The sequence below is a fragment of the Lagenorhynchus albirostris genome, chromosome 4 (assembly GCF_949774975.1).
Source record: "Lagenorhynchus albirostris chromosome 4, mLagAlb1.1, whole genome shotgun sequence".
Classification (NCBI taxonomy): Eukaryota; Metazoa; Chordata; class Mammalia; order Artiodactyla; family Delphinidae; genus Lagenorhynchus; species Lagenorhynchus albirostris.
The window spans coordinates 36,411,994-36,432,680 of NC_083098.1; the positions used below are offsets into that span (position 1 = coordinate 36,411,994).

General features: G+C 39.2%; 1 protein-coding gene across 10 annotated transcripts in view; it reads right to left on the minus strand.

Moving 5' to 3' along the window:
* Positions 1–8,600: 8,600 nt before the first annotated feature.
* Positions 8,601–20,687, minus strand: part of AFF1 (ALF transcription elongation factor 1) — a 206,640-nt gene continuing 194,553 nt past the window's right edge. For 9 of the 10 annotated variants that reach the window (XM_060147848.1, XM_060147853.1, XM_060147849.1 and 6 more), the window contains 5 exons: positions 20,493–20,629; positions 19,822–19,893; positions 19,236–19,376; positions 17,122–17,345; positions 8,601–14,067 (listed from right to left, as the gene is read on the minus strand). In XM_060147848.1, coding sequence (XP_060003831.1) covers positions 13,946–14,067; positions 17,122–17,345; positions 19,236–19,376; positions 19,822–19,893; positions 20,493–20,629 — 696 coding nt within the window. In that variant the 3' untranslated portion in view covers positions 8,601–13,945. Of the gene's footprint in view, positions 14,068–17,121; positions 17,346–19,235; positions 19,377–19,821; positions 19,894–20,028; positions 20,153–20,492; positions 20,630–20,687 lie in introns of those variants that run through there. The other variant, XM_060147855.1, reaches the window with a different exon arrangement.

Below are 20,687 nucleotides of genomic sequence, written 5' to 3' on the forward strand. Positions count from 1 at the left end.
AACAACCTAACCTTGCACCTAAAACAATTAGAGAAAGAAGAACAAAAAAACCCCAAAGTTAGCAGAAGGAAAGAAATCATAAAAATCAGATCAGAAATAAATGAAAAAGAAATGAGGAAACAATAGCAAAGATCAATAAAACTAAAAGCTGGTTCTTTGAAAAGGTAAACAAAATTGATAAACCATTAGCCAGACTCATCAAGAAAAAAAGGGAGAAGACTCAAATCAATAGAATTAGAAATGAAAAAGGAGAAGTAACAACTGACACTGCAGAAATAAAAAAGATCATGAGAGATTACTACAAGCAACTCTATGCAAATAAAATGGACAACCTGGAAGAAATGGACAAATTCTTAGAAATGCACAACCTGCCAAGACTGAATCAGGAAGAAATAGAAAATATGAACAGACCAATCACAAGCACTGAAATTGAAACTGTGATTAAAAATCTTCCAACAAACAAAAGCCCAGGACCAGATGGCTTCACAGGCAAATTCTATCAAACATTTAGAGAAGAGCTAACACCTATCCTTCTCAAACTCTTCCAAAATATCGCAGAGGGAGGAACACTCCCAAACTCATTCTAGGAGGCCACCATCACCCTGATACCAAAACCAGACAAGGATGTCACAAAGAAAGAAAACTACAGGCCATTATCACTGATGAACATAGATGCAAAAATCCTCAACAAAATACTAGCAAACAGAATCCAACAGCACATTAAAAGGATCATACACCTTGATCAAGTGGGGTTTATTCCAGCAAGGAAGGATTCTTCAATATACGCAGATCAATCAATGTGATACACCATATTAACAAATTGAAGGAGAAAAACAATATGGTCATCTCAATAGATGCAGAGAAAGCTTTCAACAAAATTCAACAGCCATTTATGATAAAAACCCTGCAGAAAGTAGGCATAGAGGGAACTTTCCTCAACATAATAAAGGCCATATATGACAAACCCACAGCCAACATTGTCCTCAATGGTGAAAAACTGAAAGCATTTCCACGAAGATCAGGAAGAAGACAAGGTTGCCCACTCTCACCACTCTTATTCAACATAGTTTTGGAAGTTTTAGCCACAGCAATCAGAGAAGAAAAGGAAATAAAAGGAATCCAAATCGGAAAAGAAGAAGTAAAGCTGTCACTGTTTGCAAATGACATGATACTATACATAGAGAATCCTAAAGATGCTGCCAGAAAACTACTAGAGCTAATCAATGAATTTGGTAAAGTGGCAGGATACAAAATTAACGCACAGAAATCTCTGGCATTGCTATACACTAATGATGAAAAGTCTGAAAGTGAAATCAAGAAAGCACTTCCATTTACCATTGCAATGAAAAGAATAAAATATCTAGGAATAAACCTACCTAAGGAGACAAAAGACCTGTATGCAGAAAATTATAAGACACTGATGAAAGAAATTAAAGATGATACAAACAGATGGAGAGATATACCATGTTCTTGGATTGGAAGAATCAACAGTGTGAAAATGACTCTAGTACTCAAAGTAATCTACAGATTCAATGCAATCTCTATCAATCTACCACTAGCATTTTTCACAGAACTAAAACAAAAAATTTCACAATTTGTATGGAAACACAAAAGACCCCGAATAGCCAAAGCAATCTAGAGAATGAAAAAAGGAGCTGGAGGAATCAGGCTCCCTGACTTCAGACTATACTACAAAGCTACAGTAATCAAGACAGTATGGTACTGGCACAAAAACAGAAAGATAGATCAATGGAACAGGATAGAAAGCCCAGAGATAAACCCATGCACATATGGTCACCTTATCTTTGATAAAGGAGGCTAGAATGTACAGTGGAGAAAGGACAGCCTCTTCAATAAGTGGTGCTGGGAAAACTGGACAGGTACATGTAAAAGTATAAGATTAGATCACTCCCTAACACCATACACAAAAATAAGCTCAAAATGGATTAAAGACCTAAATGTAAGGCCAGAAACTATCAAACTCTTAGAGGAAAACATAGGCAGAACACTCTATGACATAAATCACAGCAAGATCCTTTTTGACCCACCTCCTAGAGAAATGGAAATAAAAGCAAAAATAAACAAATGAGACCTAATGAAACTTCAATGCTTTTGCACAGCTAAGGAAACCATAAACAAGACTGAAAGACAACCCTCAGAATGGGAGAAAATATTTGCAAATGAAGCAACTGACAAAGGATTCATCTCCAAAATTTATAAGCAGCTCATGCAGCTCAATAACAAAAGAACAACCCAATCCAAAAATGGGCAGAAGACCTAAATAGACATTTCTCCAAAGAGGATATACAGAGTGCCAACAAACACATGAAAGAATGCACAACATCATTAATCATTAGAGAAATGCAAATCAAAACTACAATGAGATATATCTCACACTGGTCAGAATGGCCATCATCAAAAAATCTAGAAACAATAAATGCTGGAGAGGGTGTGGAGAAAAGGGAACACTCTTGCACTGCTCGTGGGAATGTGAATTGGTACAGCCACTATGGAGAACAGTATGGAGGTTCCTTAAAATCTACAAATAGAACTACCATATGACCCAGCAATCCCACTACTGGGCATATACCCTGAGAAAACCATAATTCAAAAAGAGTCATGTACCAAAATGTTCATTGCAGCTCTATTTACAATAGCCAGGAGATGGAAACAACCTAAGTTGTTTTATCCATCATCGGATGAATGGATAAAGAAGATGTGGCTCATATATACAATGGAATATTACTCAGCCATAAAAAGAAACGAAATTGAGGTATTTGTAATGAGGAGGATGCACCTAGAGTCTACCATACAGAGTCAAGTAAGTCAGAAAGAGAAAGACAAATACCGTATGCTAACACATATATATGGAATCTAAGAAAAAAAAAATGTCATGAAGAACCTAGGGGTAAGACAGCAGTAAAGACACAGACCTAGTAGAAAATGGACTTGAGGATATGGGGAGGGGGAAGGGTAAGCTGTGACAAAGTGAGAGAGTGGCATGGACATATATACACTACCAAACGTAAAATAGATAGCTAATGGGAAGCAGCCGCATAGCACAGGGAGATCAGCTCAGTGCTTTGTGACCACCTAGAAGGGGGGGATAGGGAGGGTGGGAGGGAGGGAGACGCAAGAGGGAAGAGATATGGGAACACATGTATGTGTATAACTGATTCACTTTGTTATAAAGCAGAAACACACCATTGTAAAGCAATGATACTCCAATAAAGATGTAAAAACAATAATAATAAGCAAATAGAAAATCAATAGTAGTAGTCAAGTAAGGCTCAGGACTGTACAATCAAATTTTAGATTAGATCCATGGGCCAGAGAGAAACCTATGGTGAAATTCATTTTGGACATCCAGTGGGTTTCAAAACTTTCCAATATTTTATAGATTCTACGTTATCCAGGACAAATATCATTTGCTTGGACCAAGCAGTAAGTTTTAAGGATTAATGGAGCTTCAGATCGTGAGGCCCCACGTCAGTGATGTGAATGGAGTTTAACTCAGGGATTGATCATGGCCTGCAACGTTGGAAAAAATGGGAAATGCTGTAAGCAGCTCAAGATGCTTGTTCTCAGCGGAACAAACTTGGGAAGTGTCGTGTGATCATCAACCTAGTCCAAGTTTCTTAATTTACAAATTAGAAGCAAAATATAATCTCACAGAAATGAGCTAAGTATAGGAAAAGGCCTTCTACAGAACCAAATGCCAAGTGGCCAAATAAATCTGGCAAAATGGTTAACTTCAGTTGGCAGAGAAATGCAAATTGAGGTAGTATAAGACTTTTTTCAGGAATTCCCTGGCGGTCCAGTGGCTAGGACTCCACACTTTCACTGCCGAGGGCAAGGGTTCAATCCCTGGTCAGGGAACTAAGATCCCGCAAGCTGCGAGGTGCGGGCAAAAAAAAAAAAAAAAAGGACTTTTTCATTTTGCAAGCAAAGTTGGCAAGAATGTTAAGCTCATCTACAGTTGGTATCAGAGCTTTTTTGGGAGAAGTGGTTTGGTGACAAAAAAATTTTTTTAATTGGCTTATTGTTTGACCCAGAAATCCCCCTTCCAGAAATTTTTCCTGTAATGACACTTGTAGGAATGCAAGACAATGTGTGTACCAAGAATCCTCAGTACAGCATTGTTTGCAACAGCAGAATAATTGGGTCAGGGGCAGCTTGCCTGCATAATGGGAGAATGTTTAAATAAATGGTGATACGTCTTTAGTTACACAATATTTTACAGCCAAAATGATTAACATAGAAGACATATAGGGACTTCCCTGGTGACTCAGTGGTTAAGAATCCGCCAACGCAGGGGACACCGGTTTGATCCCTGGTCCGGGAAGATCTTGCATGCCGCGGAGCAACTAAACCCGTGTGCCACAGCTACTGAGCCTGCACTCTAGAGCCTGCGAGCCCCAACTACTGGGCCCAAGTGCTGTAACTACTGAAACCCACGCACCTAGAGCCCGTGCTCTGCAGTAAGAGAAGCCACCACAATGAGAAGCCCACACAACCCAACGAAGAGCAGCCCCAGCTTGCCGCAACTAGAGAAAGCCTGCACACAGCAACGAAGACCCAATGCAGCCAAAAATAATTTTTTTAAAAAAGAAATATAAAGTGGGGAGAAAGAATATAATACATCCAAATTTATGTTTAAAAATAATGTGTAAGTGAACAAAAGTTATGGAAAGATGCACCAAACTTAATGGTTGTTTACTCTGGGGAGGAAGGAATGAAGTAGACTTGCTCTTACACTTTTTGCTCTATATGCTTTTGTGTCATTTGATTTTTTAAAAACTAGACTATTTGTAAATCAGTTTGAAAAAAAATATTTTAATTCCAAAATGATACTTACATAGATGTAGATGTAGGCTTGGGGACCTCTGTAAAACCACTTTACCAGATCACTTACTCCCTTGAGATGCTTGTAAAATCCTTGGTTGCAATCTTGTATACCAAGTCCTACCTGCAGGAGGAGGAGTTTCTTCAAAGGCTGCAGAACAAAGATGGGAAAGCAGGGAGTTGAATAGTTAACTGAAGACATTTTCGTAAAGCCCATGCACTTGAGTTCAATTGGCTTCCAATAATAGTGTGTATATATGTAGAAATGTATGTGTGTGTTGTTTAGATGATAATTTAGCAGGGAAGAGATGCAAACCCATAATTGTTTCTGACCTCCTACATGTGAAATAAGGTAAATGAGATGTTAGGACTGGGCCCCAGTAATAGAGAAGGGTGATGTAAAGCACTTATCCAGAGCAGGCACATGGTCTTTTCAAGCTAAAATAGAATTGTCTGTTTAGAAAGTATTTCAAGGCCCGCCCTCCAGTCTGCTGGAAGGGCACAGGTCTTTATTACCAGAGCCTTGCTGTCTCACTACAGTCTTGGCTTTCAGCTGAATGTGGTCTGTGGAGAAACCACAAACCCTGAAAGAATCCTGCTCTAAGACAAAACAGGCTAGACGGGTACAGTTATCTAATCACAACCAAGTAACAGCAGATAAACCTCCGATTATATTCTGGTAAAGACCCATTGGACTTCAAAGCTGTTTGGAATGGATTGAAGGGTTTTGAACACCTCCTAGGTGTCCTAATTTAAAGCAGCCTGGATTGTGACAATTTATATTCCCAAGAACCCTGGCAAATAGTAAACAAATATCCCTTTAAATAATTCAGGCGTCAAAAGTGCCTAAATACTTAGAAGACAGATGCACAGAGAAAGGTTTGTATCTTACCTTAGAGGTGCTGCGGTAATCCAGCAGTAGTAAAATTGTCTCCCAGTGTCTGGGAGACAGTTCTTACATACCTTAAGATACCAGAAGCAGAAACTGCAAAGACATTGGTAGAAGTCAGCCTACTTAAAAAACTAAACAAACTTTCTTAAAATGTGTCATAATAAAACCTGAAAAGCAAAAGATAATTTGGAAATATTTACAACATAATAAAAGGTTAATATCCTGAATATATAAATCAAAAGGGAAAGATGAATAGCCTGGAGGAATAATTTGTTATTTTTTCTTTTACTGCTCAGCATCCTTTTCCTTCATTAACAGAACTCTTCCTAGTGGAGAACTCATTCCATATGATTTAAGTGAAAACTTTCCCCACATCTAGGCTCTTGAATTGGGTCTAGAGTATTGGTCCTGTAACCTATGCACTACAAATGGCAACTTCATATGTAACAAAAAACAGTACCATAAGAATGAAAATGTAAATGAAAACATCAGAAGACAGTCTCCCACCTATCAAATTGGGTGATTTTTTTTCCTTTTTGTGTTTTCCAAACATAATACCCATGATTGGTAAAGGACCGGATTATTAATGCATGCTAAAATCACTAAGTGAAACGTGGTTGCCACAGGGCAAAGCCCATATTTGTAAGAGTTTTGGTGATCATATCCTCACCAAAGACTCAAAGTTAGCATCACTAACAGGATGATTTTAGGTGTCTCCTGATGTGATGTAACATGAAATAATACACAGCACCACCTGTGAAAGTTTCTTGCCAAATACAATCAAGCTTCTACACCTAACCCAGGGACTTCCCTGGCGGTCCAATGGTTAAGACTTAGCCTTCCAATGCAGAGGGTGCAGGTTCGATCCCTGGTTGGGGAGCTAAGATCCCACATGCCTCGCAGCCAAAAACCCAAAACATACAACAGAGGCAATATTGTAACAAATTCAATAAAGACTTTAAAAATCGTCCACATCAAAAAAAATCTTTAAAATAAAATAAACAACCCAGTTTATAGGAAATCTATATAGGAGACACAGATATGAATTCACGGACTCTTAGGGAAAAACAGGGCCAACATGTAGGACGTTGTATTACAAAGGTGTGTTTTTTTTTTGTTCTGGATTAACAGAGAGACATGACAACCAAATGTAATGCCTGAAACTTGACTGAGTCCTGGCTCAAAAAAAAAAAAAAAAAAAGCTGTAAGACCTCTGGGGGACAATTACAGAAATTCGAATATGAACCGAATATCAGATGTTGAGAAATTTTCTTAGCCGATATAATGGTATTGTGATCCTGCTGGATAATGTCCTAGGAAATGCTTGCTTAAGTCTTTAAGGGTGAAGCATAAATATACACATGCACACATTTACATAAAGAAAATATGGTGAAATACTGTTGAATCTGCCCAACTAGTTTGCTTCAGGGATGGCCATGGGAGCATTCTTTATACTATCCCCAAATTAGAGATAGTCTCAATGTTTAACAAGGGGGTTGGTTAAATAAACTGGTACAACCATGCAGTGGACAACTACTACTGAAAATGTATGAGACAAGATATGACGAAAGTTTTTGTGAAAAAAATGAAAACCCGGGTTTTATGACCCATGTTTTAAGGCCTAGTTCAAGTGAGAGCTCTTCCCTCAGTCTTCCCTTTAGTCTTAAGCAGGACTAAAACTTTCCCTTTCCCGCACCTGCCATTGCATGCTCATCAGTTATTGCTGGCTTGTCAACTCTGTGAGCTTGCCAAGGGTGGGTCCCTGTTTGTTCATTAGGACCGATATAAGTAGAGGTCAGTGTAATGTAAGGAAGAACAAAAAGAATCAAAGAGGAAGAGGTGGGTAGCAAGATCTTTATCAGTATTCAAAGACTGGAGGGTCACCTGTTGGGATATTGTGGTGCAGTGAGGGGAGGGAGGAAGTCTAAAAAGGCCACCAGTCTTGAGTGTTTATGGCAGAGGCACCATGCTAAGCACACTCTGTACACCATCTAATGTGATCCTCAGCACTTTACTAGGTAGACACCAAAGCTGTAACTGTTTATAAGAAACCCAGAGAGGTTAAGTAACTTGCCCATGGTCACATAGCAAACCAGAGAGCCAGGATTCAAAATTAGGAAGTCATCTTTCAGCACCTAGAGTATCATTTCTTTTGGAATGGCAAAGGGAAGAGAAACCAGATGGACTTTAGATTTCTTCCCATACAAACATTCTACAAATATGTCTCCCCATACCCAGCAAACAAATTGAAAACAGGCAAATTTGGTCACTGTTGCACCTGGCAGTTGATGTTAAGATAAGCAACACTGGTGCTATTAGGCTAATTTGTGATTGAGATCTTTTCTTTTTTTAATTATTTATTTATGGCTGCATTGGGTCTTCGTTGCTACGTGCCAGCTTTCTCTGGTTGCAGAGAGCGGGGGCTACTCTCCGTTGCAGTGCATGGGCTTCTCATTGCAGTGGCTTCTCTCATTGCGGAGCACAGGCTCTAGGCACATGGGCTTCAATAGTTGTGGCTCGCGGGCTCTAGAGCACAGGCTCAGCAGTTGTGCCGCACCGGCTTAGTTGCTCGGCGGCATGTGAGATCTCCCCGGACCAGGGCTCGAACCCATGTCCCCTGCATTGGCAGGCGGATTCTTAACCACTGCACCACCAGTGCAGTGATTGAGATCTTGATAATAAACTGAACAGAAAGATGAGCTACCCTCTGCCCGCCCCTCTCCCATTTCAACAATAAATACATACTGTGAATAAGGGCAAATTATTCCATGTGAGACTCTCCTTGGCTCTAAGCGGTAATTACATATAGCAATTTTAGGAATTACTTTATTCAAGCAAAGTGAAAGCATGGATTCCACGCCAATGATTTCTCTAAATTTTTATTAATTTTTTTTTTTTTTACAGCTCCATCCTCTTGTGAAAAGTAAAGAATTTGAAGACGAACAAGTCAATTACATGGTTTTTTAAACAGCAATTAATCCTTATTACAGAGAACAATAAACAAAAGATCTGTGGCACGGTATCTTTGGAAAGATCTTTTGCAAATTTTTCTTCTAAAAAAAGAAAACTATAATTCTCACAGATCACGTATGTCTCTTTCAAAGGACTGTACAAGGCAGCTAAATTTTATTCACAAAAGCCCCTAGTTTCAGTTCCATTGCTGAAGTAGATAAAACACATGGAGTCCCCCTTGTCTGTGTTGCACATCTTTCCACTGAGCGCATCACTGCTTCCCTATCCTACATACAAAACCATTGTGTGGACTAGATAGCTGGCACATTATTACACAATAATTAAAGAAAAATTCATATTATTTTAGAGACAGACCAGTGATCTTCATTTATCAACTGGACAATTTATTCTTTTTTAAACAATTTTAATAATACCAAGATTTGACTTTCCTCTAAAGTTATAAGAAAGCAAAAAATATATAATATAATATAATATATAATGGTAATAAATAAAAAAAGGCAACCCTGCTCAGGTATCATCCAAAATATGATCACATTCAGGAGAAGAAAAACAAAAAAAACCAACACAAGATTTGGGACACACGTGTATAAACACACACACCAACATGAACAGTGTATACTTGGTATCTGAGGAGGGGATGTGCAGTAATTTTAACAATACATGTTGATGGCCTGAACAAAAGGCGAGTACTGCCTTTTGTTCTTAAACAAAAGTTAATTAACAGAAGTTAATACTGCCTGTATTCAGCATCACTTAAACATCTACTTGTAAGCAAAGCAAGTTATCTTCCTTAGGTCAGCCACTGCCTGGTCTGACCAGTGCAGCTCGGCCAGCCTTGCTGTCAGTGGTCTTATTTCTTTGTCCTTCCAGGTCAATATAGTAATATCTAGGCTCCCAGGGAGCTGTAAGTTTCCTTCCTGCCGTCTTGGGTAGAGAAATACAGGCACTTCTCTACCCAGCACAGTACCTGTTGATATCCAACACACCGCGAACAGAAAGAATAGAGTGGCTTTCCCCGGGACAACAGGAAATTTACAGCTACCTTAAGAGAGGTGGCAGATGGGCGCTTGTCAACACCTCATAAATACGAACTAAAGAGCATGGCCAGTGGTCACAATTCGTTCTCAGATTTTCGGTGACTGACACAACTGGATTGGATATTTGAGGTGTGTATGGTGGAAATACCACTTGCAATGTTTGAAGGAAAATCCCCAACACCATGTTTGTTATTCTGCCACTCCACCTCCCACAAACAAAATGACAAAAATATAGGAAAAAACCTGCATCCACAAATTCTAAGTAGGACCAAAAACAAAAGAGGCAACCACTAGAGCAAGAGAGAAAGGGACCAAGTACCGCTATAATCCTGACACCCCTCCACAACCACAATGAGGAAATCTCTACATCTGTGTTTCTAAAAGAAGGCCAAATATTCTAGCAAGATTTAAATACTGCTAATCAGTGGTAAAGAGTGTAAGAGATGAGGTGGCAAAGTTTTTCACAGATTTTGTGTAGTGTCTGGGCAAACAAATCCTTAAGAGAAAGCAAAATCTGTATGGGAGGTAGGGAATCAAGCCTTATTTGATTCATTCACCTAAAGATGCACAAATACACCTCAAACTTCATGAAGCAGAAGAGAAAAAGGTGCAAGACCCACCTAACATCTCTTAAAGCTATGGCAAAATGAATACAGCATTATTCCAAAATTAGGTGTGGTCAACAAAGGCACAATAAATATATCCAATTTAGCCAGCCTCTTAGTCTGTGTGTGTGTGTGTGTATATGTACACACACATTTCCTTTCATATATCAGAGATAAGAGTTTTATTCATTTTGGAGGGCACAATGGTTTCTTTTTGCTTCTAAAAATTACTGAACAGGAATCATAAAAAAAAAAAGTTAAGCTCCTGATCCTACTAACATTAATATTTAAGGTACCAATTAAGGCAAGTTTTCAGCCAGAAAGGGGTAGTTTGTTAGCTTCTAAACATCCTGAGATCGGGAATTAAAGGATATAGGACAAGGGAGATAAGTGTGGTCCAATTTGTCTAGGGGAAATAGCTAAACATTTTGGTCAAAACAGATTATAAAATAAAGGTCCTTTTGTTCAAAAAAAAAAAAAATCAAGAGGCTTTTCCCATTCAGTATTGTGATTAAATCATAGCACCAGCTAAGTCATTCTCCTGTTGTAGTTCTGGTCCTGATAATATGCCAGCTGGACCCTCCCACAGCTGGCATATGAAGGACGTTTTCACATTCTTAACCCAGTGTAATTTGGTAAATTTCAGTGAAGTGTTTTATCATTGTTTATCAGGGCCCTTAGTCTAGCTAAAATCTTAAACTCGGTGATTCACATTTTAATTACCTCCAGGGAGGACAGAAACATTCAACGTTTTTTAAAGTAAAACAGTGTTCTTCCATTTCCTAGTAAAGATAGACACACACACACACACATATGAAACTGTAGTGCCAAAGGCAAGGTTTTTACACTCCATTTTTACTCAAGATGTTCTGTATTTGTCTCACTGTGAAGTGTGTACTATTACGGTTGTTATAAGAACTTCACATATTCAAAGCCTTGATTTTATAATCTAGTCCTTTCAATTATCTACCTCAGTACAAATTTTGCCTTTGGGAATTTAAGCATGCAGTGGAAAAGTGCAAATGATTTAAAAATCCTTTAGATTTCTATATACAACTGCAACAGCGAAAAGACCTTATGAACCTTAAGGATTCATCAGCCACTACCCTTTTACATACTCTACTTTAAAAGTAGCCATTAAGAATTCTTTTAGGTAAAATGCATTTTGCAGTAAGAATCAGAAATATTCCATGATCAAAACAGTACAAACTGATCTCTGCAAACTCGTTAGTTTTTTAAGGGACAAATAAAATCTTAATATAAAGGTCAGGGAAACAAACACACACACAAAGAATAAGGCCACTGAAAAAGCAATTACCTCTTTTAGAAATGGCTGAGAAATTGCCTTGGAAATGTCTTCAGTCAAGGGGACACTGTGGCTCCTGACAAGACACACACACTCAGCACGGTCTGCATAGATCAGAACCTGTCCTCAAGAACACACTCTTCCAAACTGACAGGTGGCTTGTACTGGGGAGTGACGGGGTGAAGGGAGCGGGAATGGCCAAGGGAGTAAGGGGGAAGATGTTAAGTAACCACATAAGCCTGCTTCTGGTGTCCTGTCTCCTACATATAAGAGATGGACACACAATGCCACAAGCAGACAACCTACCAGGCAATTACTGTTCATTTAACAACAGGCTGCTTTTTAAACGAGTAGTTTAAAAAGGACCATGGCTCTGCTTTAGAACATCAGTAAATGAAATCAGTCCATCAAGATCGCACATCAACTTCTTATGCTCAGATATTACTACTGTTGTAATTCTCTCGCTTTAACCTAAACATGAAGTAACAGACCTCTGTCCTAGCTAGTGATAACCAAAGAACAGGCTGGATACTGTAAGACACTGAAGGAACAGCTTCACACAAACAATTTATATTGTGAAAAATAAGCATCACTCCCATCCGCTACACATCCCTTTTATATATAGTTACCAAGAAAGTTCTTACATTCATCATATGGACCTTAGACCTCTTCATTATAAATAAAGATGGTACTCCCTTCTTCACTAATGAACATGACAATGTCAAACATGCTTGGTAGGCAACAGCTCGTAGGGGGCGGAAATGGGATGAAGGCAGAAAAATAAACCAGTTGTAGCGTTAACACTCACTCCTCAACTGTAACAGATGTGCAAATTCTACTTCTAAAAGGGATAAAAAGAATTAGCTTCTAAAAACACTGCACTCAAAATAATGCTTCCAATAATAACCCTCAAAGTTTCAATGAAAAAAATCTGTGCTTATGGATATGTGGGAATTCTGTTTGTTTGGTTTTTTTTCCCCCACTTTAGGTCATTCAAAATAAACTTGGTTTAATGTATAGAATCTGGCAATAACAACTTATGGGAAGGCCACAGTTCCTCTTCAATCTAATCACATCTAGTTGATTGAGAACACTCTGGACTGAAGGCATGTGGTGACTTTTTTTTTTTGAAAGTCTAATAAACCACCCCAAATCTCCACAGCCTCTCAGGGAGTTAATTTCCCCTAGACAATCAAGGGCTCTCCAAGTCTAGTTTTGCTATAAATATAAAGTAATTCGTAGCAGAAAAATATAGCCTCTCTAAGAAGTAGATTTCACTTTTCTTTGTTCGCTGACAAAACTCTGAGTTGGTAGACAACGTGAGTTACCACATAACTGGAGACCACAGATCAGCACCTCAAATTCCAGCTCTACTTAAACAAAAATTAAAAAGCACTTCAACCATCTGGTCACGGATAAATGTTGGTTTCCTTCTTCCCCAAAGTAGAAAATGCAGAGTACAGTCAATGTGACTGCCTTTCTCTGGAGCAGGGGGTGGGAACGGCAGCGCCCGGTCCTCCGTGGTACATGGAGATGGGGGTGGAGACGGCTTCCCTGTGCACTGTAGCTCCTCTCTCCCCCAGCCCGACGGGGCCACCTTCCAGCACAGTAACGGAGAAATCAGAGCTGGGTTGAACGTGCAGTATCCAGGCAATGGGGGGGTCGGGGGGTGGGTTGCCTTCAATTTTATAAATTAGGACAATACCTGGTATTATCAAAGCCACTGTTCAATGGCAGAAAGTGGGGTACAGTGGAGTCCTTCACAACTTATGTTTTATAGATGACCATTAGAATTTATTAAACAAATATTTCCCCCAAAACTTAAAAGAAAAAAAAAATCACCCACAAAACCCTACACCACAATTCACTGTTTAAAAAAAAAAAAATTCCTTCTAGGAATGAACTAATGTGGCTACTGAGATGATGTGAATTTGCTTCCAGAGTTGAAATTGCTCCTCCTCATTTCATTTGCATCCTGCTGGTTAAAAAAAGACGGAAATGTTTCTAGACCATTCATAAGCCCACTCAGGCTACATTGCACTTCTGTCCTTTAGCAAGGAAAGGCAAGATCATCTCTGAGGCCAGCCTCCTCATTTCTGCTTCTACAAAACCATCCTGTCCAACCAATGATTCCATAGTTCTTGAGTTTCAGTGAACAAATATCCTGGCCATCTCATGGTGCTTCTCTTCTCGAGTTTGGTATCCTGATGAGACAAATGTCTGGACTGTTTTGAGGCTTCCAACGTGCAAAAAAGTTCTCAAGGCATCAGATCAACCTGGGCCTCCATTAAGGTGTTTTGGTTACTTGTTTCAGCCGCTGAAAGCCCTGTCTTGTATAGCGCACCAGGTCCATCAGACTGCTGTCAAGGGCCAGGGTGCACACACCTGTGCCGAGCTGAGCAAAGAATTCTGCAAACAAAGCAAGTCCAACATGTAAACACACGTGCACACACAAAATAAACGTGAAAACATAAAAAGGCAAGGCTCCAGAAACTACATTCCCACAGTATTCTGTACGTCATCTAGCAGAGCAAAAAAAGAAAAAAAACCTCACCATCTACTGTAATGGTTTGCTAACTCTCCACATCCCTCCACCACTAGTCTAAAAAGGGAGGAACTAAATTTGTTTCAGAGTTGACTCCCTAATGCCTGGCACAGTGGCTGACAGTGGAAAATACTCCATTTATACTTTTGGATCAATGGACACATGAATGAAAATAAACAAATAAAAATACTCAACATGTTTAAATTAAAAAAAAAAAGCATCATTAGTTTGCTAAGAAAGAAAACAAGGTTTGAAGAGGCTGTGAGGAAAGTAAGTGGCCACAGCCAGCTGGCCGACTTCTTCCCTATAGCCAGGAAAGAGCACGTCAAGGCTTTAATCTGGTATTTACATATAAGCATTTGCTCAGTGGTCACTAGCACTGACACCAAGCAGTTTCTCTAACAGGTGCTTGACCATCTCCTAAACCTTGGATTTCTCCAAGGGCGTTCTTCACAAACAAGACCCAAGAATATTTACTAAGCCATATTTCCTATACTGTTGCTAACCATCTTTCTTAACATATACTGAAAACAAGCAATAAATGCAGTATTTTTTTAAGGATTATAAAAGTTATATTTATTCACGATGCTACATTTATTGCATTCCCTTAGAAAAATAGAGACTATTTATGTACCCAATTTGCCCATATAAAACTTTATACAAATTATGTGTAGCACATAAAAGCCTCTGGTACAGCTAAAATCCTGACACTACAATTTGGGTAATCCTGCTTCAGGGTCTCCAGTTTATCAAGTCTGTCCACAGAAAATAAAAACTGAAACTACAGTCAGTCTTGCTGCTCACACTTAGAAATTATTTTAAATATAATAAAATAAAATTTTCAATTACTCTAAAACCCAAAAAAGTAAACTGGAAGGAGATACATTTTGTTACCAATTTCAATTTAACAGTATGACAAATTCACACCTTATTTTGGCTGGGTCTTTTTTAAAAAAAAAAAAACACCTTAGTTTTGACATTATCTTTCTAAGTTGTGGCTGCTTCAGAAGGTAATTTGTCAAAAATATTTACCAAACAATTTTAATAATAATAATATTCCTTTTACAAAATGGTACAATAACACCTTAAGAAACCAGAAAATACTAAATGTCTTTGGCTATATAACTAAAAGGCCATTCTTCCAAACAGAATAGGGCATATTCACCTCAGAACCAACTACAGAAACAGAAAGCATAACAGAAATATGCACAGAATTTAATGAGAATTTGTCTTCCCTTTTTTTCCCATTCTACCCATATAATAAGCAAGGAGAATGCAATTTACATAATCTTCCCAGATGAGACTCAACAGCACTTCAAAGATACCCAAACTTCTGCAAAGGCAAAGTGAATTAAAACAATTACACAACTAAGGGAAGACTAAAGGGACAAACGTTATTTGCAATTTTCTTTTAACTTGTTGGCTTCCTTTTAAGCCTTACAAGTGTAGAAATTATAGCTGATAAACAGAAGTCACAAGCCTCACAAATGGAACTATAATATAAAAATAAATCAAATGAAACATTTATTAATAAATGAAGCCTATTTTATTACTTCAAGTGTTAACGATAAAAAAATTTCCGCACAGCTGTTGCATTTAAAAAAGTGAAACTACATACTATATTTCTAGCTTGGTAAACAGATGAACCTGATGTCTTTGAATGACATAACAACTGACCATTGTACAGTACATCTTTCTGAAGACCCGTAAATTAGAGAACTACTGGCTTAAAGTTAGTGATTATGAAACAAATATGTATTTGTAGTTTCAGCTGCTTTTTTCTTCCTCAGCCATCAGGTGCTCCATCCATTTTATATTTCTGGGTTGAAGAATAAATGCAGTATTTTAGGTTATGCTACTTCCCATCTCAAATGTGTTGTGCCTGGGGACAGCCAATGACTTTCCATCTGCATTTGCTTAGCCCTTTTGCTAGCACTTCAGTTCAGGGTGAAATAACGATACCAAAACTTCCAAAGGGGCAACGTGCTAAAGCCACTTCTGATTTAATTTTGCTAAGATCTAGTCACAGAAATCTATCTCCATGCCACAGAGCTCAAGAAAGAATTGTGACAGCATGGAGAAAATGTGAGAAGAGTAAACAGCTGCACACTTCCTTTTCTTCAAAACACTGAACAGATGGTGGGAATGTGAGTTGGTGCAGCCACTACGGAAAACAGTATGGAGGTTCCTCAGAAAGCTAAAAATGGAACTACCATATGATCCAGCAATCCCACTCCTGGGCACATATCTGGACAAAACTTTAACTCAAAAAGATACATGCACCCCTATGTTCACAGCAGCACTATTCACAACAGCCATGACATGGAAACAACCTAAATGTCCATTGACAGGTGAACGGATAAAGATGTGGAACATATATACAATGGAATACTATTCAGCCACGAAAAAGAATGAAATAATGCCATTTGCAGCAACACGGATGGACTTAGAAATTATCATACTAAGTGAAGTAAGGTCAGACAGAGAAAGACAAACACTATATGATATCACTTATATGTGGAATCTAAAATGTAGAACAAATGGACCTATCTACAAACCAAAACAGACTTGTGGTTGCCAAGGGGTAGGAGGGGAGGCGGGAGAGGGATGGACTGGGAGTTTGGGGTTAGTTGATGCAAACTATTACATATAGAATGGATACACAACAGGGTCCTACTGTATAGCACAGGGAACTATATTCAATATCCTGTGATAAACCATAATGGAAAAGAATATGGAAAAGAATGTATTTATGTGTGTAACTGAATCACTTTGCTGTACAGCAGAAATTAACACATTGTAAATCAACTATAATTTTAAAAAAGAAAAAAAAAAGGCCAAAACACTGAACAGAAAATACAATGTTATTCCCCTCCCAATCCCCATGGCCCAGTAATAACCACGACAGAGCCATTTACCTTTATTCTTCCTGGTAAGGACCTCAGCCTGTTCCCAAAGATCAAAGGCGGTAAGGACATGGGAAGTAATGGTGACATAGGAAGATGTCATGTTTTGGATGGTGACTGGGGTGCTGATGGTGGCGGGCATCCCCCCGCTCCCCACACTGCCAGCACTTGACTGGGATCCTATGGAGCTGGCTGGAGAAGGCATTGGAGAGAGGGGGGATGGTGTGCCTGTGCTTCTGGAAGGTGGAAGAAAAGAGAACTGGTTAGTCACCTGAACTCCTAGATCACAGATCTCCTGTTTCTGGAACTGCAGTCCAAGTCACAAGGCTTTAGCGTGTACTTGCCAAAATGACAATCACTTCTAAAATCACTTCTACAAGGTCAGAGAGGCACCGCACCCTTCACCTTCAGTGTTCCAGAAATTTATTTCATAAAACACAGTGGGATGGGGCCCTCCAAATGGAAAAAGTCACTGGAGAGACGTAAGGTGTTCTTCACTAGACATAGAATCAGGCGGGCAAATCTGTATTCCAAGTGTATTTCCCAGGCCCTTTACATATTTTACTCCCTTGCCTGGAATCCCTTCTCTCCCCAACCCCTATTCCAACTTCTCCTAGGAAGACAATACTTCCCCTGAGAAATGGTCCTCATCTCCGATATATTCTCTCATCCACTCAATACACATCACTGAGCTCCTACTCTGCACGTAGCTCTCCTCCAGACACTGGGGATACAGCACAGCTTCCTTTCTGTCACCACCTGAACTCATCTCTTTGCGTTTATCACACCTCATTATACTTTTCTGTCTATTCCTTTTCCTGCCTCACAAGCACCTCACAGGCAGGGACCATCTCTTCCTAATCTCTGCATTTCTAGCCCTTAGCACAGGAGGTGCTCTGGATAAACAACTGCTGAGCCCATAACTGACTGAACAGAGGGCAGCCCATGAGGAGACTGGGCATCAGGGGACTCACACTGTGCTCTGTGTTCTCCTACTGACTGTCTACCTACACCTGCAAGTTCACAAGTGCCTTGATGCGGATCAAACGAGAAACACAAGTGAAGTCACTCGGTCGTTAAAGAAGTGATGGATATGAAATGGAAAGATGGGTCAGCAGCAGTGGCCTCATCACATAGTTACATCTGCCCTTGGGCTTCATGAACTCTAATGGATCCTAAGCAACCCCAGCAGAAAGTTCATTTTGAAGAACTAGAGCAGAAGCTCCCCGAGGGCAGCAATTCCTGTCTGCTTTGTTTACTGCTGCTTCCCTGCGCCTAAAGCAAGGTTTGGTACAAGGAAGGTGCTAGACAAATGGTGAAGGAGTGATCTAAAATCATGTGACTGACAACCTATTAACTTAGAATAATATCTCAGAGGTAGGAGTCATGAAAATTTTCAGAGGTAAAGAAGATGCTTCTCAATCAGGACTTTCTTTTTTTAAGAGAGGCCATATGGGAATCTCTTCTTTTGAATGTGCTGGAAATGGGGCAATCTTCTAGGTGATGTTCTTAAAATAGCAAAACCCGTCAGAACTGGGAGCTTTTCAAGGAATACGACTAAATTAAAAAAAAAAAAAAATACTAGGCAAGTACCAAAGGGAAGAAAATTCTATCTTCATCTTAAAAACACCCGCACAAGGACTCTGTTTTTCGACAGCTTATGGAACAAATGAGCAAAAAGTGGGGGGAAAGATTTAGCTAGAGATAGCTGTTTTGATTCTTAATATCACTGTTACAGACCCTGGAGAAGGGAGGAGGGAATTGGTTCCGGAAAGTTCTTGTTCACTGAAATGCTAGGACAGCGTGCTGCATAGAAGGAGAAAGGACCTTGGCTCTGGTTCTGCTGGCCCCGCCTGTTTTACATTGTTGGGCATATCCAAATATCCTCAAAGCTCTAAAATCCGGACCCTAGATTCTCTGTAGTTATCTTTTTAATTTATGTTGCCCAAACAGCAAACACCCTGATTTCTAACTATTCCTCAAAAAGGTAGAAATGTGCTAATGATTTCAGCTGAATGTGCAAATCAGCACATAGATGTAAACCATTTTTGAAACAAAGTCACAGCAAAAGGTAAAGAAAGAAAGAACTTAATTTTGGAAGCTATTTAAATGAGACTGATCATTACCTTGCAATGCATGGAGAAGGTGCCTGGGCAACTTTGGAAGAAGTCTTGAAGAAGTGTTCATTAAGAGTACGGGAATACTTTATTGCTATATCTTTTTTACAACGAAACATAGCCATGTTCAAAATGGACTGGCAACGCATGCTGTGAACATAAACGTAAGTTGAAGTGAAGCATTAGCTCCGATTCATGAGTATCACACTACCACAGAGAGCAAGCCACCTAACCTCTTCCCTAATGTTCACCCTAATGAACATACTGGGCTTTTCCTCATCGACGCGAGAAAGTATATCGAGAATCTCACTGCACTGTTCACACTAACGTCAGAAGTAAATACTGGTGAAACAACGCAAATATACAAGGATATAATTTAAGTCACAAGACCAAAGTCATCAGTAAAATGATGGGGTTGTAAAATGGCAGTAGATGCCATTTCATAATAATTAACCATCAGTGGGATTAACCCCTTGACCACACATCCTACCACTTTCTGGTAGTGATTCACTTTCCATGATCATTTTCACTTTAAGCAAACAGATATGCAAAAGCAGGTGTAATTTGCTATTTAGACGAAGAAAAAAATACACACCATAAAACAGCAAATATTTTCTCCTGTGTTGGTGTTGTGGCATCCGAGAAGGATTTTAATGACATTATGAATCTATAGGAAAATACAAATGTACATCAGGTTAAAAAAAGGCAGTCAGAAAATCCCAGACACAAAGATATCTTATTATGTTTGTCTTGGTTTTATATTGATTTTTCCTGAAGATGTGAAGACATGACAGCAACGCAGAAGAAAAATGAGGCTTTGGAGCAACAATTCAGGCCATTCAGAAAATTAGGCGAGGACATGCCTTTTCTCTGACCTGTCCACCTGCTTGAACCCAAGTAGACTTGTATCCTTACTGAGTCCCCTCCTGAAATGCAGGTAATAAAGACGAGAGCTTCAGCTGAGATGAGAGGGCATCTGATAAGAAAGTAAAACTGGAAAAACCAACCCTCTCCCTGAAGGGTTTGGCATTTCACCGTGCACTTGGCAAAATGATGCAGACCAACCCAGTTGTTCTGCTCTAGCACTTCATCTGGAATACATTTTTAGTTCATGACAAAAAAAAAAAAAAAAAGTTCTGGATCAGTAACTTTTTTAAAGACTCCCCTTTGTTAAGCTGTCTTCAGACCAAAGTTCAAATGGATTAAAGCAATAAAGGTAAGGACAGAGAAGTACTTAAAAGGAAGGCAAAATGAGTCTGCACTTACTTGATGAGGTCTAGGGTTTCTGCATAGATGGAGCAAGCCGACTTGGACGCTGGGCTTTCCAATTCCATGGCAATGCCACACTCAATAAAGGACAAGGCAGCTTCCAGGTACTTAAAAGCCTTCCCAACCTTGTCCGTCTGTGGGCGAAGAACAGGGTCACTGTTAAGCCTAAAACGGACTTTTACTTAGTTTCTC